The sequence below is a fragment of the Lupinus angustifolius genome, chromosome LG10 (assembly GCF_001865875.1).
Source record: "Lupinus angustifolius cultivar Tanjil chromosome LG10, LupAngTanjil_v1.0, whole genome shotgun sequence".
Classification (NCBI taxonomy): Eukaryota; Viridiplantae; Streptophyta; class Magnoliopsida; order Fabales; family Fabaceae; genus Lupinus; species Lupinus angustifolius.
The window spans coordinates 5,918,987-5,936,131 of NC_032018.1; the positions used below are offsets into that span (position 1 = coordinate 5,918,987).

At 31.8% G+C, this 17,145-nt stretch overlaps 2 protein-coding genes across 4 annotated transcripts; one reads left to right on the forward strand and one right to left on the reverse strand.

Annotated features, from left to right (window-relative positions):
• LOC109358135 (homeobox-leucine zipper protein HAT9-like) lies at positions 2,569-5,475 on the forward strand. The gene is made up of 3 exons (XM_019602210.1): positions 2,569-3,059; positions 3,299-3,378; positions 5,129-5,475. The coding sequence occupies exons 1-3, from the start codon at positions 2,613-2,615 to the stop codon at positions 5,433-5,435; spliced, it is 834 nt and encodes a 277-aa protein (XP_019457755.1). The 5' UTR covers positions 2,569-2,612; the 3' UTR covers positions 5,436-5,475.
• LOC109357773 (homeotic protein knotted-1-like) lies at positions 11,069-16,907 on the reverse strand. Of its 3 annotated transcripts, none has more exons than XM_019601817.1 (5): positions 16,033-16,907; positions 15,664-15,786; positions 15,420-15,552; positions 12,645-12,886; positions 11,069-11,432 (listed from the first exon to the last, which is right to left on the reverse strand). In XM_019601817.1, the coding sequence occupies exons 1-5, from the start codon at positions 16,462-16,464 to the stop codon at positions 11,226-11,228; spliced, it is 1,137 nt and encodes a 378-aa protein (XP_019457362.1). In that variant the 5' UTR covers positions 16,465-16,907; the 3' UTR covers positions 11,069-11,225. The 3 variants fall into 3 exon arrangements, with proteins under 3 accessions (XP_019457362.1, XP_019457361.1, XP_019457360.1); XM_019601816.1 differs by having other exon boundaries at positions 12,645-12,898; positions 16,033-16,906; XM_019601815.1 differs by having other exon boundaries at positions 11,070-11,432; positions 12,645-12,901; positions 16,033-16,906.

Sequence of the window (17,145 nt, forward strand, 5' to 3'; positions counted from 1 at the left end):
ATTTCAATGGAGGAAATTAATGAACTGATCGAATGAGTGAAATCAATGAACTAAATGATTTACAAATTAATTCTTCATCTCACGCAAATCTTGTATAACAGCCATTTTCCTTCTGAAATATGTGTCCTTTTTGAAAATCAAAAGATTTCAATGAGGGAAATCAATGACCTTAATAAATTGAAAGAGATCAATGAACTCAATATTTTACAAATTAAATCTTCATCTAACATAAATATTGTATAACAGCCATTTTCCTTCTGAAATCTGGGTCTTTTTACCAAATCAAAAGATGTTAAAGACATCCTTGACATGATTCAGAAACAGAAGCATAACTTTAGCACTTTTAACATTTTGAACATACTCCTATAGAAACACATACTCCTACTGATGAAATATAACATGAAGTGAACCACAATATTTATAGATGAGCAACCATTAATATTTCAACAAATGAAGAGACGCATAACCACTCAACCATTAATATTTTAACAAACGAAGAGACGCATAATCACTCAACCATTAATATTTCAACAAACGAAGAGACGCATAACCACTCAACCATTAATATTTCAACAAACTAAGAGGCGCATAATCACTCAACCATTAATATTTCAACAAACGAAGAGACGCATAACCACTCAACCATTAATATTTCAACAAACTAAGAGGCGCATAATCACTCAACCATTAATATTTCAACAAACGAAGAGGCGCATAACCACTCAACCATTAATATTTCAACAAACAAGGAGACACATAACCACTCAACCATTAATATTTCAACAAATGAAGAGACGCATAACTACTCAACCATTAATATATCAGATGCTTAAGAAGTTGTATAACATCAACAACGCATAACTAAGAAAATGTTGTTAATATGTCATCTTCAATAATGCTTCCGTAATTATGCACTGCTGAATATATTAACTTCAACATTGCTTTATATCAAATGCGTTGTTAAACATAAATCATTCAAGTCAGCGCTAACGTTACTAATATTCAGCATTGTTTTGTCAAGAATGCGAAGTTGAAGTTACACACATTGATAGTGCATGCTTTATTATGCGTTGCTGATGTTCTTCCGCCTTATTTTCAACAGCGTCGTTCAAAATTGCGTTGTTGAATGACCGTTGTTTATTACGATATATGACATAGTGAGAAGAAACAAGAGAATTTGGTAACGAGGTTCAGTCATTGTGCCTAGTCCGGGAGCGCTAAGGACTAACAAGATATTATTAGAGAATAAGGATTACAAGCCCTAGCACACTGATGAACCCAAATGCCCATGGGATGTTTCGATTTGGTGCGTATATCTAGTGCACATTACAATAAGGGACTTGAGTTTAATATATAACATTGATATTCTATTCTATTCTAATATTAAATAGTGTGGGAGTAACACAATAACATATTTCAAGCATCCTAATAATTGGTATCTTATTGGGTTTATTCAAGTGTGAAGTCTTGCATTAGATATGTGGGGAGGAGTAAAAGTGTTTATAAGTAGAAAAAGCTCGTGGAACTAATGTTTTAAGGTTTTGGTACAAGACGTGGTATCTCACTCGTGGTTCTCCATTCTTTTTATACCCCATTAATGGAACTCCCCGGTGGTTGGAGACTCCTCAGTCGTAGTCTGGTTCAACAAGTGATATTAGAGCTGATAGTTCAGCTGGGACATGGTGGATTTAAGGGGGAGCGGACCAAAAAATAGTGTGTGGTATCCACACTTGAGAGGGGATTGTTGGGTTTATTCAAGTGTGAAGTCTAATATTGGATATGTGGGGAGGAGTAAAAGAATTTATAAGTAATAAAAACTCATAAAACTAATACCTTAAGATTTTAGTTCAATATGTAGTATTCAACATTTTGTTTATTATGCTACCCACTTTACCCGTGATTCCATGTATACACACACCATATCCCCTTCATCATGCTACAATTGCATATTATTTGCATAACTCGTCCTGCTAAAAAAGAGAGAGGTGGAGTCATTAACTTTTTCATGGTCAACCTATCAGCCAAAAAGGAGAGATTAAAAATTTCATGATTTCGGAATTAATGTAATGAGTGTATAATTACATTTGTACATTATAAATACGTCATTAATTTATTTATAAAAAAATTAGTTATTCACTTTTAAATAGAAGTCATATAAAAGATGGATAAGACATAAAGAATGTAAACAACTTTATTCTGCATGTAAACAACTTTTTTTTTATTCCAGAATAATCTATATAAGAGTTTAGTTTCTTATTATTTCCTAGTATTTTCTATAGTTACATTTTGTGAATCTATAGAATCTGCTTGTAATTTGTTGTACTAATGGTATCATAATAAAATCAATCTTTTTGCTGATAAAAAAAATAACTTTTTTTATTCTAGAATAACCACGTTAATATGTAACTCATTGCGTTAATTAATTCTTTCAGATCAGTTCTTGCCTGCTAAATAAATAAATTAGTCCCCAACTACCCCCAACTCAATCATGCATAAACCCTCTTCATTTCCTACAGCACCCTCTCTTTTCATATATATAATATACATTCAGAATATTGTAAGCTACACACTCCTTCAACATTTTCACCAAGTTCCTACCTCACAATTTGTATATGGGTTTTAATGATATCTCTAACACAGGGCTTCAATTTGGTCTTGGTCTTAGTCTTGGCCTCCATGATCATCACAATCAAAGAGATCAAATCCAGAAAAAAAGAGAAGATGATCCATCAAAATTTAACAAGGCATATTATCTATCTCTAACATTAGGACCAAGTAGTGATGATCATGGTAATGAGACAAATAACCAACCAGGTTCAAAGATTGAAGCTTCTTCGCGTAGCACGGTGTCTTCATCATTGATTTCCAATTCTTCAAGTATCACGAGGGTGAGAGACCATTGTTTAGGTCAAGAATTTGAGGTTGAGGTAGAGAAGGTTCCATCAAAGGTACGCAATTTTGATGGTGAAGATATTACCCCAAAGAAGAAACTTAGGCTCACAAAAGAACAATCAACAGTGTTAGAGAAAAACTTCGAAGAACATTCTACTCTCAATCCGGTACCTTATAGTATAATATAAATATGACTGAGTTAATCATGATTAAGCTCTTTTCATTCAATCAATAATTCTTTTGGATCTCTATGTTTTCACATGATTTAATGATTTTTTGGTTGTTCTTTTTTATTGTAATATCTATGTATTATTAAGGTAAAATTTTATACCCAAACTATCGTTCATTTATATTATTTATGTCGGTGTACTAATGCTGGTTAAGTTTCTTTTATCATTTTTCTCAGAAGCAAAAGCAAGAGATTGCAAGAAAGCTGAATTTGAGGGCGAGACAAGTAGAAGTGTGGTTTCAAAATAGAAGAGCCAGGTAATTTCCAATTTATAAAGACGTCACTTTAACTTAATTACTACTTTAATATATGAACTTCCTATTTATACAGTACATTTGTGTTAAGACAACAACTTATATTATATATAAATTTTACTCTACAAAATCGAATAAATTTTTTGACTCCGGACGGAAAATTAACACAGAACATTAACTAGTTTATGAGGTAAATAATTTTCCAAAGAATGAAAAACATATTAAAATATATAGTTAACTATTTTTTATGTAAAGAAAAAACATATTAAAATTATACACTTCATTTTTGTCATTGAAAAGAATGAAAAATATATCCCATAAATTATCTTAGTAAAACATGGACCCTCACTCATCAAAATACATGACAAGTTGATTCTTATTTACCTACATAAACTAAACGGGTCAGGCTCCTCTCCATTAATGGAGAGACAATTACAATTTTTTCAGGATAAATTTGTCTTATCATAATAAATATAAGGGTATAAATGTAAAAGCATATCCCATTTTCTTTAGTTTTTGACATCACTTACTTCCTCACTGGAGAGGAGTCTCATTCTAAACTATTAGTGTGTACAGGCACTTCGCCGGCGAATATTGCGTAATACTACATATTCAATTTTTATATATTTCATTTTTTGAATTAAAATGTATTTTTTGTGTTCGGTGTACTTTATATTATATTTTTTTGTGTTTATCATAATGTTTAATTTAAGGTGAGATATGTATTGGTGGTATTTGCTTATAATTATATAGTTTATTTGTAAAAATTAAATAATGTTAAGGGCAATATAGGAAACAAAAATTACACCATTGGAGAAGTTATTTCAAGTTTTGGCTTTATATATAGTATAGAAGTATAGATATTGTGATATTAAAAAAATATTTCTCTTGTACTATCACAAAATACGCACGAGGCTTCATATTAATTCGTCCATAGTGTATACATGTTGTTGGAATATTTCCGTAAGTAGTACCAAAAACAAAAAAAAAACAAAAAAAAATCATTTTATATGCTTTTTAAAGGGGAAAGCACTATTTCTCCTTATTTTTGCTTCTATTTTTACTATGTGACACTCATCACCAGGAATATTGACAGTAAAATATAATGATGAACATTTTTCACAATTTGATGGTGTAACTGAAATTCAGTTTTCTTTAGACAACGAAACAAATTCTCTCTACCTTTATTAATTCCATGAACTAACTCCTCCTTATCCTCCAACAAAAAATAGGTAAAAGTGATTATTCTTTTAAAACGTCCTAATTATACAAAATAATAAATATTTGAGTAATAAAATAAACTCAAGTATTTTATATAAAAATATTTATTTTCTTTAATCTCAAGTTCACTACCTTATTTTTTTTCAATCTCCAATATGTCTTAAAATAATTATAACAAATAATGACCTATGGATTATTATTTTTATTATTTTGTTTAAATTATTTCTTACTTCTAATTAACCTTATATTGAAAACAAAAGTTAATTTAAGTGTCAGGGGTAAAATAAAGTATACTGAAAATGATTTGAAGTTTTTGATATTGATGCATTGTCATTGTTTATATTATAGATAAATAAACTCATCTCCCCTGCATAGGTGCTAACTCTCACATGTGTATAAATTTTATGAGTTATTTGTGTCCGGATAAAAATCAGAGGAGTGATTTTTATAGTCCATTAATCTCGAGTGATGTCTGTATAATTTACTATTATTTTTATATATTACTTTTTTTAAATAATTATTAAATGCACAGGATAAAACTGAAGCAAACAGAATCTGATTTCGAGTCGCTAAGTAAGTACTGCAAGACTCTAAGAGAGGAGAACAAGAGGCTGCAAAAGGAGCTGGAAGAACTTAAATCAATGCTAACATCACCAGGACCCTTCCATGCGCAAATTCCAGCAACCACCCTTACCAAATGCCCTTCTTGTGAGAGAATTTGCGGTGGTGAAAGCAATGGCTCCTCGCCCCCAACAACTTTGCTTATTGGCTCAAAGGCCCATAATCACTTCTATACAGATAAATATCCATTTAGCCACTCATCATCAGCATCATGCTAGCTAGAAAAAATTATTATATGTTTAATGTGAACAATGGTCCTTACACGTGTATGCAGATCATTTTTTAATAAACTTATACACTTAATTAATTAAAAGGATTTGGATGTAATTTAACTATTACATTTAGAGACATGTAGGAACAATATAAACTCTTATGAGACACAAAATTAAAAGATATTTTAATACATTTTAATAAAATAAATTAAGGATATACAAATTCATGCAACTAGCGAAAGTAATGTTTTAATAAGGAAGAATGTGGTACTAATATTTTCACTCTTTTGTAATTGTCTTCGAAAATCAGAATTGGTTCAATGGCCATATTTTCTAAATTGGAGATAAAAAATATTTTTCTATGTTTTGACTGCAAAAAATATAGCGGCGAGGAAGTCATAAGGTTGTCTGGTGGCTAAGAGGGAGGGATTAAGAAATTGAATGAATGAGATTGTGGCTTCGAGTCATACCTACAACAAATTAAAAAAGAGTTATAATGTGGTTTAATAGTTAGAGAGAAGCAGCGGAGTGAAGGAAGTTGAGAGTTTGAATCTCGCCCACAATAAATACTAATATACTAACATTTACCAATCAAACAATATATAATCGTGATTCCAAATTATTTATAATAGGTCTACCTCTTCTTAAATCATTTAATTGGATCGAATCATAATAAAGTAGGGGAAGGGAAAAGATGAGAGAGAATCTCCAATTTCCTAATGTCTTCAACCAAGCCTCTCATCCCATAGTCATTCCTTCTAAATTCTTCAAGAATAACAATCTCATCGGAAGCAAGAGAGTGCAAAGCCACTTTCACATGACCCAGCCCGGGTGGAGAAGAAATCATTTGTGCTAGTACTTAGTGAAGATAATAACATTTCACTCTCTCAACTCCCTCAACCTTGTGTTAAAGGGGATGTTATAGCTGTGAAGATCCCCAAAGAGGAATACCAGGCGGGTCTTAATAGATGCAAAACTCACATTCACGACAGGTTAACCTTAGGTAAGGGGGACACTCCAATCAAGTTCTTAGACCTTAAATCCAAACTTATGGTTTTATGGAACAAAATCAGTAACTGGTCAACGGTTTCCTTATGGAGGGGTTTCTTCGATTTCTCTTTTTCCTCTTCTGAAGATATGAGAAGTGTGTGTCCTATAGGCTCATTGAGCTTGAAACCGGGTATTCTTCGGCTTTCTCTCTGGATGCTGGATTTCAACCCAAGTCTTCAAAAGGTTACTTACTCTCAATGTTGGATCAGAATTATGGATCTTCCCCGGGAATATTGGATTTCTCGTATCATTTTTTCAATCGTTGGTGGGATTGGCATCTCGATTTCATTGGATGAGGCAACAAAAAACAGGACATTCAGTTATTTTGCAATGGTTCTTGTGAAAGTTGTTCTTAAGACAGAGCTTCATAACCAAATCTTGGTGGAAAGAGAAGGTTTGCCTTTTTTGTTCGTATCAAATATGAAAAGCTTCAAGAATTCTGCAAAGGGTGTCAATCCCTTGGACACCTAGCACAAAATTGTAGGGAAATATACAAAGGCGGTGTCCAAGGAGCAGAGGAATTGACTAAACTAGCAAGGAAGAGACTTTTGTCTCAGAACCTAGGTAGGGAGGCCACTGTCATCAAGGATGCACATGATCTAGTTATAAACTTGGAGTTTGATAGCAATGTTGTTCGTAATATGCCTACCCTGGAGCAGGAAGTTATGAATCTAGAGCAATCTCATATTTCAGAGGAGGAATCTAGTAGTGAGCCTTTAGAGGAATTTTCAAGTACTCCGCTCTAGTAGGATCCTAGAAATGCTCACCCAAACTTGTCAGACAATATGATAAATAATCAGCAACAATTTATCATTCAGCCAGATGATTCAATTGAAAATGATGTTGTGGGAAAGGATCTCAATATTTTGAATAGCTTCTGGGGGGATGCAGATGATAAGGACGCTGATATTGTCCCGGATACTGCAGAAGACTTCTCTAACATCCTCACAAAGTTTCAGAAAAAGAAGATAAGGAAAAAGGTTATTCTGCTGGATGATCTTTTTTCTGCTGCTAGCATTTTTCTACTCTGCAGATAGGTTTGGTTGTTGTGCAGATTGGTAGTAGTTGTTGTTTTGTTGTTTAGTAAAAAATGATAAGTTAGTTATGTGGATAATTTTAGTCTTGGTTGCATTCTCTCCTTTTGGATAAGATAGCTTGGTTTGAATTTGCAGGTGTGCAAATTCTTTTGCTGCTGTTAGGGATGTAGTGGTTTTTAGGATAGTTTTGGTTTTCCACATTTCTTGGTTTGTGCTTTCTGCATTTTCTGAAGATTGTCTTTCTTTACTTTTGTTATCTTCTTGTTTCCTTTCTTGTTTTTTTTCTTCAATAAATTTGGCGTGTGCTTGAAAAAAATGATAAAGTAAATCTATATGAAGGTTGTGAGTATGATTATCTCTTTCATCCCAAATCAGGTATATCTTTTCAAATGCTAAACATACATCAGCATGGAAGAGATATACTAATATTTAAAATGTTTACCTAATTTTGCCTCTTATCCTCGTTCCTTTATAAGAAAGGATAAGGGAACTCTAACCTTCAATAAGTAGAAAACCTCATAATGGCGGACATGCTACATGCATATGCAATTCTACATGTGGATTTTTTTGCAAACAAAATAACATTCATCATGAAAAACATATAGGTATTGTTATGTTGAATTATTCTATATTATCCTGGATATGTAACTTACGAAATTTTATGATCCTTTTCTCCAATAAATATTTAATTACTTCTTTGTATATATCGTTTGAGTTTGACCAATTTCTTCTTCAGTTTTGATATGACAAAACTGATTGAATTTGCAAAGTTTTATCCACGTGATTTTTGTTCAACTAATTCAATAACTGTTGATAATAAACTTGAGAATTATATCATTGATATTGATGTGTAGTAATATTGAATTTGCTTCTTTGGAAGAAGAAAATAATATTTTAAATAAGTAGGTTGAAAGTGGAAGACACATTGTTTACTCATTAGTTTATCTTCTTTTGAAGTTAACAAAGATTTTATTTGTTGTCACAACAACTACAGAAAAAGCCTTTTAAACTATGAAGATAGTGAAAAATAAGTTGTGTAATCAAGTAAAAGATGCATAATGAAATACTAACTAGTCACTTATATTGAGCGGGAAATGTTTCACAATATTGACAACAAATTGATCATATAACAATTTCAAAATATAAAGTCACATAGATATCAATTGTGAAGTGTGTAACTTATTTGATTAGATATAAGTTCTTGGGAATTCCTGTTGGTGCAAAACCTAAAAGGCTCTCTACTTGGTTTCCTATCATTGATTCATTCAAAAAGAAACTCTCTCTTTGGAAGCACAAGCTCATCTCCTTTGGCGGTAGGGTAACTCTTCTAAAATCGGTATTATGTTCTCTAACTATCTATCTCTTTTCATTCTTTAAAGCTCAAATTTCTGTTATTAATATGATTGACAAAATTCAAAGGCGTTTCCTTTGGGGAAGGGGTGACGAGAGAAAAGGGATACATTGGGTGAGGTGGGTGAAAGTTTGTAGGCCTAAAGAAGAAGGTGGTCTTGGGCTGAAAAACTTATTCCTTTTTAACTTACTCTTTTAGGTAAATGGAGATGGCATTTATTATGTGAGGGGGAGTCTCTTTGGGTAAAAGTTTTTAAATCGAAATATGGGGATGAGTTTCTAAGTAGTGGAAAGGGTGGTGAATTAGAGTGTTTCAAGAGGGGTTCTTCTAGGTGGAGAGAGTTAGGCAATCTTAGTCAATTCGGGGAGGGAATAGGTTGTGGTTGGGTAAATTATGGTGTTCGTAGATCTTTAGGATTTGGCTCTTCTATTAAATTTTAGACTGATTTATGGGTGGGGAGAGATACCCTTAAAAATTCCTTCGCAAGATTATTTCAGGTGGCTTTAGAAAAAGATGCAATTGTTGAATCCTTGGGTGCTTGGAGTAATGGGGTTTGGTCTTGGAGCATACATTGGAGAAGGAACTTGTTCGTTTGGGAGGAAGAAGAATATGAAGGTCTCCTACGATTCCTACACAACTCTACGCCTAAACAACATACTGCTGATTCTTGGACTTGGATTCATGACATAAGTGGGCAATACTCGGTCAGGAGTGCTTACCAATCTTTGCATCATGTGGAAGGAAGTCAGGACCTTGTTTTCTTCAAGAGGCTTTGGGCTTCTAATGTTCCATCAAAGATGAAATGCTTAGTGTGGAGAATTGCTTTAGATGGGGTACCAACTAAAGTGAACTTTGGTCATATAAGTGGATTATCTATGCAAGATCCCCTTATTTGTTCTCTTTGTGGTGAGTTGGAGGAAACTACTAGTCACTTGTTTTTTTCTTGTTCATTATCCTATCTTGTTTGGCAAAAGCTTTATTCTTGCTTTAGTCTTATATCTATCGTTCGTAATGATGTAATGACTCTCTTTGCGTCTCATGAAAGCATGATATGGTTGGAGAAGAAGAAAAAACAGTTACGGGTGGCTCTTTGGTTTGTCACAATTTGGACTATTTGGCACATTAGGAACAAAGTTATCTTTGAGAACTTGAGGTTCCAAATAGAGGAGATGGTGGAGCTTATTTTTCTGCATTCATGGAATCTTATTAGTGTCCGCTTTCCTTTCTTCTCTTACTCTTATGTTGATTGGATGAGACATCCATCAACTTGTCTTTCTCTTTGTTAATTTCAGAGATTCAGTAGATAGGAGTAGCACTTATTCTCCTAATATTTTATCTCTTGATTAATAAAGTTTTCATTGCTGATAAAAAAAGAAGATATATTTAAATTTTGTGATTTCCATATTAATTTTTGGCTATTTATTATTTTAGTTTTTAAAACATATTTCACAGCATATCTCATGTTCTTACCATTACTCATAATCATAGAGTAGATAACATTGTTTAATATGCATTCAAAAGGACTGCACATACACCAGTCCAAAAAGAGTAAACCATTAGAAGTTCCATCCAAAGACAAGGAAAAACAGCACCAATAATCATGTTTTTTGCCTTAAGCGGCCACCTCAATGGTTTAGGGTTTGGTTCCCCCTCTCATCTCAGAAGTCTCTTCTATACTATTCTCATTGTGAATGACTATTTTCTATTACAAAGAATCTTAATTCTAGAACTAAAAAAATGATTAATATAGGAACTTTGAACCAAGACAAAACAAAACATTATTCAAAGGTTTGCTCAAACATAAGAAGCATGACCTTGGATTCCAAAATGCAAAACATAACATTGAATCATCCTCACATATGATGCATACATTTCTATCATATCCACTTAATTAAAAGCTCAAAAGCTAGTAACACCTTTCTAAGATTACAATCCAAACAACTTTTTATTTTCTATAAAGAAAAATTGCATTAATATGAGCACAAGGGGTGCCCATTCAATACAAGAGAAAGATCAAGTAATGATCTTCTTAGAACTTAGAGGATACAAACTTTTGGGTCCATATACCAATTTGCAAAAGATAAAGAAGAAGTGTTGTTTATAACATTGATGAACCAAATCCAAGACCTAGTTTGAATTAAATCAAATAAATGTACATAGTTTGGTGTCTTCTCATAAAAAATGGCTTCATTTTGCATAATACAAATAGACCAAACCACCGCAAACCAAACAACTTAATATCATCTTAATGAATCATTGCTATCAGGAACAACACTCAAACTGGAATTACAAGCAACAAGAATGTTCATAGCTAGATTGAGTGCTACTTACATCTTTTGTTATTGAAAAGCACATAGCTCATGGTGCTAGACGATAGTGACCATCACCCATGTATACATCATCCATATAAAGAGTTGTGCCATTCTGGGGATTCAGGCCATCCATTACCATAAATTGCATATCTTCAGATGGTTTCCAGTGCCTCTTCCTTTGGTTTATGAACCAATTATTTATTTGCTTCTGGTCCAAACCAGTTGACTCTGACAGTGCCACCTTCTCTGATTCCTAGTGGTTATCCATAAATAGGTATTTCAGAAAAAGAAAGAAGAAAAGAATACAAAATTTATTCTGTTAATCATAATTTGTCGTAGGCACTAAAACCATTATTAACATGTGTATGGTTGTAGGATTCATGATAGAATTGCAACTATCTTCAAAAATAATATTACACGTTTACACATAAATGTAGAAAAATTAAGGGTGTATTTGATGCTAGGGACAACACAACACAATTAGCTACAATGTGCACTACACAGTTTTATCCTCTGGTTTAGTGGGAAGGAACAAATATTACATTTGTGTTGTCCCTGTAAGATTTTTGTCAAATGTTGAAGTCAACTTAAAAATAAAATGAGGCACCTTTTTTGTGTTTGTGTTGTCTCTAAATATTTTAATAAATCAAATGCAGAATGTATCTTAATAGAGTATGTTTTCTTATTGATAATTGTTAGGGTATGTTAGTATTTGTTGTGGGCGAAATTCAAACTTTTAATCTCTTTCATTTCACTCCTTACTATCAAAATCTTTTACTTCATTCCTAAATTCTTCCTGTACTTACATGGCGCAAATCCTCCGAAGTATGGCATGTTTTTTGTGTTCCCGGAACATCCAATCTATTTATTGTTTCCTTTAATACTATATCTGGTCTTTATTATATATTTTCAACTAACAAACTAATAAAAGTAATTAGTTGTTTTATCTTGTACTTATTTCTTGTTGTTAATTAACTACTAGTTTGAATGACAACAGCAAAAATATAAAGATGGTCAAAAATTTAATGTGGGCAATAGGGAAAAAATAATAATAAATGTTGATCTATAAAATATTTTACAAAAAAAGGCCATCAAAACCTTCTGCACTATGTCTGATTATAATGAGGACTTGAGGAGTGAGTACCTATTATCTTTGATTTGTATAAGGATTGAGGAAAGCTCCATGTAATTAATATGAGTTGTTGTACATGAAATATTTGAATAATTTAGGGCATCTGTGGCATTTTGGTTCATAAAAATATTTCGGGATGTATAATTCCTATTATGACACTTATTTTTACCCCCAATCTCTCTCTTCCTTATTTCTTTCCTCTCAAAATTATCTATAACAAAGACAGTGTTAATTATGAATGAAAATGGGAAACATTTCCGACTTTCCCAAACCAAACAGATCCTTCACTTCTAGAAATAAAAAAGTGCTTAACAGAATTGTAGGGTTACATACCGAAGGATATGGCCATTTGTAATGCAATTCCCACCAGTTAAGTAGCTTCTGCCTAGCATCTTTAGGCAACTTTCCCTTCTTCTTTTTCTTTGAAAGTTCTTGCTTAAGGCTACTCAAATAACCACTATACTTCTTCAGCAAGTGATTTTTAAGTTCACGGTCTTCTGATCTGGGATCAAACTCGGGCAATTCTGTTTCTCCACCACTATTATTGTCTTGATCCTCTTCCGATGAACCAATACCTTCATACTTATCTGCTGCACATTGGCATTAATGCAACAATGTCAATGTAATTTTCTGGTAAACAGGATAATGTAGGGTAAATGATCATGCACTACAAAGCCAAAATGTCGACTTTGGAATATATAGTGGACCTCAACAATTTTGAACATTAAGTTTTACCACATATCTACAAAACTCATAATATTATCTGATATTCAATGTTTGATATAAAATAAGAAACTTCATGTAGAGAGGTGACAATATTGCTTAGTTGGATGAATGAATGCTAAACATATTATTTATATATCAAAAAATCATACAAAAAACAATTATGAAATATTTATATATCAATATTTTAAAAATAAATATTATTTATTTATTATACATCATTAATACCTTGTTCTAATTATGTAGTCTACTCCAACTATTAGCATTATGAGAAAAAATGTATATAATATTAGTAAAAAAATTATATATTATCAGTACATTATCCATAATTCATATTTAATCAATATTAACTCTTTAAAAAGTAATTCAAATTAATAATAAATGATGATTTACTATTATAAATCAATATTGACTCTTTACACTAACAGTACATTAATATCACATATTAATGATTAAGAGGGGATAATCATTATAGATTCTTATATTTTATTTGGTTGTATAAAAGAAAATAAGAAGAGAGAAAGTTAAGAGATGAGTAGAAGAGTGAGGAGCAAGAGAAAAATAAGAAATATAATAAATTTTTGTAATATTTAGTATAAGATAAGAATGAAATAAAATAAAGAAAAATGCTTATTTTTTTCTCTTACGCTTTTATTTAGTTGGATATAAAGTGATAAAATATATAGGATTATGTTTCAAATGATACAATATCTCTAAAAGCTAAAATAAAGTAAGAGAAAGAGAAAAATGTTATTTTATTATTAATTAAATAATAAATGTTATAATTTTAAATTTTATCATACATTTTATTATAATTTCAATTTAATATTTTTTACATTTATAAGAGACTTGAATATGTTATTAGTATTTAAAACCATCAGGTAGAAAAAATAAAAAAATGAGGATATTTGTGATATTTCATGTTAAATCATCATTTCTTCTCCACTTTCTTATTAAACTAAAAGAAAAAGAATTTATGGTAGGTCTGGAAGAGTTTTTATTCACTCATTTCTTTGGTCTTAACAATGAAGGAGGAAAACGTCTTTCTTTCTCTTAAACTTTTATCTCACTCTTTTTTTCTTCATTCTAATTCTATTCTATTAATGAGAGACTTAAATGTAAGTATTATACATAAATAATAGACAAAATATTAACTATATAAAATTTTATGTTGACAATGTACAATTTTTGTTGTTGAATCCTCAACTAAGGCAAACATGACCATTCAATATATTAATTTCGATTATGTTTACCATAATTAATGGATCAAAGATAACAAAAAAACTTAACCGGGAAATGATACTTAATAAATTAGATTGTGATTTTTTAGTTTTCCGGTGATAATTTTGTATTTTTGAAATTCTTAACTAGAACTGATAATAATGTCATGCCACATTAATAATTACCCAATGAATATGTATAATGCAAAACCATAGTAGGCCTTAGCTAGCAAAACCCAAAAATAAAAGGGAATAGCTAGCAAACCCTAGAAGAATATTTTTGTCAGAATTCAGAAGCTTTGGAAAAAGAAGATGATGATGATGAGCAGAGACCCGAACGTGTGAATTTGGGTTTAAGCAAAAAATGCGACTCACTACTACTAATCAACTGAATAATGATAAATAATTAAATATAAATACAGCTTTAAAGCTTTATATCGAGTCGTGATAATAAGACACCAATCCTATAATATATAAAAAATGTGAAATGTAACTTGTCATGTTTGGGACACAAGAAAATAAAAACTGATCATATTTCATTTTCTTCTTAAATTTTTAATAAAATGGATATCTTTACGTCCTACAAGGATTCCTGGATAAATTTTCTTGGAAATCACGTATTTATATAATACAAGTGTTATATCTTTTGTTTCTAAGAAATCCTGTGTAAAAAATCAACAAATTTTCTTGAAAATAATATATTTAAAAAAGTACAAGTATTTTGTCTTTTGTTGAAAAAAAAAGACTCCTTTTAAACTCATTATCATCTGTGTTAAAAGGTACAGAATAAGAAAACCCTTATAAAATGTATTATGATATACTATAGGCTCGTGACTAGGGTTCTGTGCTTGATGAAATATTGAAATAACATCTTGTCTAATCTGGGTCATCTTACCCTCCACCTATTTCAAGGTAGGAATAGCGATAAAGTAAAAAATTTGGTCAAAGTTTCCTGGACTCTTTGAGGACAGAAACACTTGAGATTCCAAATTTCAAGAACAGTAGAACCGAGATTTATATTACGCATAGGCATAGCTGATGACTACAGTTAAGTCAATAATGATTAATTAGTTTAATATTTCTTTGATACTATCACCTTAAGAAGGAATAACAAATTTAAATATGGTGGTGTTGTTCTATAAAGAGAAAGATAACAAAGTAGTACCAGAGAAGATCCACACGGGTCCATTGCAAAGCAAATTAAGCTGAGTTTCTATCTTCCTCATGAAATGCATTGCCTCTTGTACTGGCCTTGTTAATTCCTCTCTATACTTCACTAGCATGCCATAATATGCTTCCTGTAAAATTAAACACACACCATTAACACTAATAACACTATATATCATAAGGAAAGTAAAGCGCAAAAATAGCAAATGAAAAAAAGTAAAGCAAGCAAAATCCTCCAGTACCATAAATTGGTCAAGTTCTGGGTCCTTTGAATTTTCCCTTGAGTTAAGTGAAGATCGTTGCCGTGCCTCAAACTCTTGCCTCGTCTCAACCAGACGCGTCACCACTTCCGAAGAAGCTCCAACCTGCAATTATTTTTTAGAGAGGGATAAGATAGCAATTAATTTTTACAATATTTTTTCATCCACGGTTTTTCATATATGAGAGACAATCTTGTGCGATAAAACTATTTTTGTATACATAGCAACTGCATTCTTATGTGCTTGAAATCAAAACCTCATCATGCTTAAGTAATAATATTGGGTATAGATACTTAACTAATGGTGATTATATAGTGAAAGATAAAATTAATTAATAATTAATAGGAGGACCTTTTGACAATCAAGGTAAGCTTCAATGAGATTGGAGTACTGAGGATGAGCAATGATTTTAGCTTTTATGTCTTCAACTTCATTAAAACTTTGGCTCCCTCCTTGGTACTGCTGCATAGTGTTTTTCTGAAAATTTCCTCTCATCAAAGGATAGTTGAAAATCGGAGTGAAAAGCTGAGATGTAGTAGAATTAGGAGCTTCACTTTTCACAGCAGATTGTGGTGGTAATTGATCGTATAGAAAACAGTGATGATGATGATCTGATCCACTATCAGATTGAAGATGAAAGTTGTTGATTGAAAATTGATGATGATGATTTTCAAGGCTTGAACCACTAGCCAAAGAAGAGTACAAGAAATTTGGCCTTGGACTTGAACTAGGACCTGTGTTTTCACTCATGTGATTACTAGTATTAGTGTATTCCTCCATCATCTCAAATTACAGTTATAAAAATAGAAAGGAAAAACACTCTAACTCAGCTAACCCAACTATAGCTTGAACAAAAGGAACCACAAAGAGTAGTACTAGTATTACATGTAAGGATATGATATAAATAGGTTAAGCTAGAAAAACCCTACTTTGATATAAATTGATGGAAACGGTTAAGAAATTAAAACCCTAATAAAGAGGAAGGGGTTAATTGGTAATAAATGGCAGGGACCGCATAATAAGCAGTACAAGTTCATTTATGTTGATATATATGGAAGGGGTCCATGTTGAAGGAAATTGAAGCTCAGGGAAATGTATAGTGTGCTTAAAACGTGATGAATAAAGATGATTTGTTGCAATTGTTTATTTTGGGCTGAAGGGTAGGAGAGAAGGGAGACACCAGCGACATTCGAATGTGAAGGACCAGAGAGAGAAAGATGGCGTAGTGCAAACCAGCAATGGATTCATGTTGGCTGATTGACAATATTTCTTTTTGTTGGTCCACCTATAATTGCTCACCTGTTGGCAAGAAGCGGCCGTATAAAAAGCATAGAATAAATAGAAGAAAAGAAAACAAGATAATTTGATAACGGAGTTGGCCAATTATGCCCACATCCTTGAGAATGTTAAACAATAATTAAGATATTATTATAGAATAAGGATTACAAGTACTATGGATAAAGT

Coding starts and splice junctions, on each gene's coding strand:
- LOC109358135 (XM_019602210.1), top strand. CDS start 2,613: ATGGGTTTTAATGATATCTCTAACACAGGGCTTCAATTTGGTCTTGGT. Junction 3,060..3,298: donor AACATTCTACTCTCAATCCG/GTACCTTATAGT, acceptor CATTTTTCTCAG/AAGCAAAAGCAAGAGATTGC. Junction 3,379..5,128: donor TTTCAAAATAGAAGAGCCAG/GTAATTTCCAAT, acceptor TTAAATGCACAG/GATAAAACTGAAGCAAACAG.
- LOC109357773 (XM_019601815.1), bottom strand. CDS start 16,464: ATGATGGAGGAATACACTAATACTAGTAATCACATGAGTGAAAACACA. Junction 15,553..15,663: donor CAGAACTTGACCAATTTATG/GTACTGGAGGAT, acceptor TTAATTTTACAG/GAAGCATATTATGGCATGCT. Junction 12,902..15,419: donor ACCCGTGTGGATCTTCTCTG/GTACTACTTTGT, acceptor GCCAATGTGCAG/CAGATAAGTATGAAGGTATT.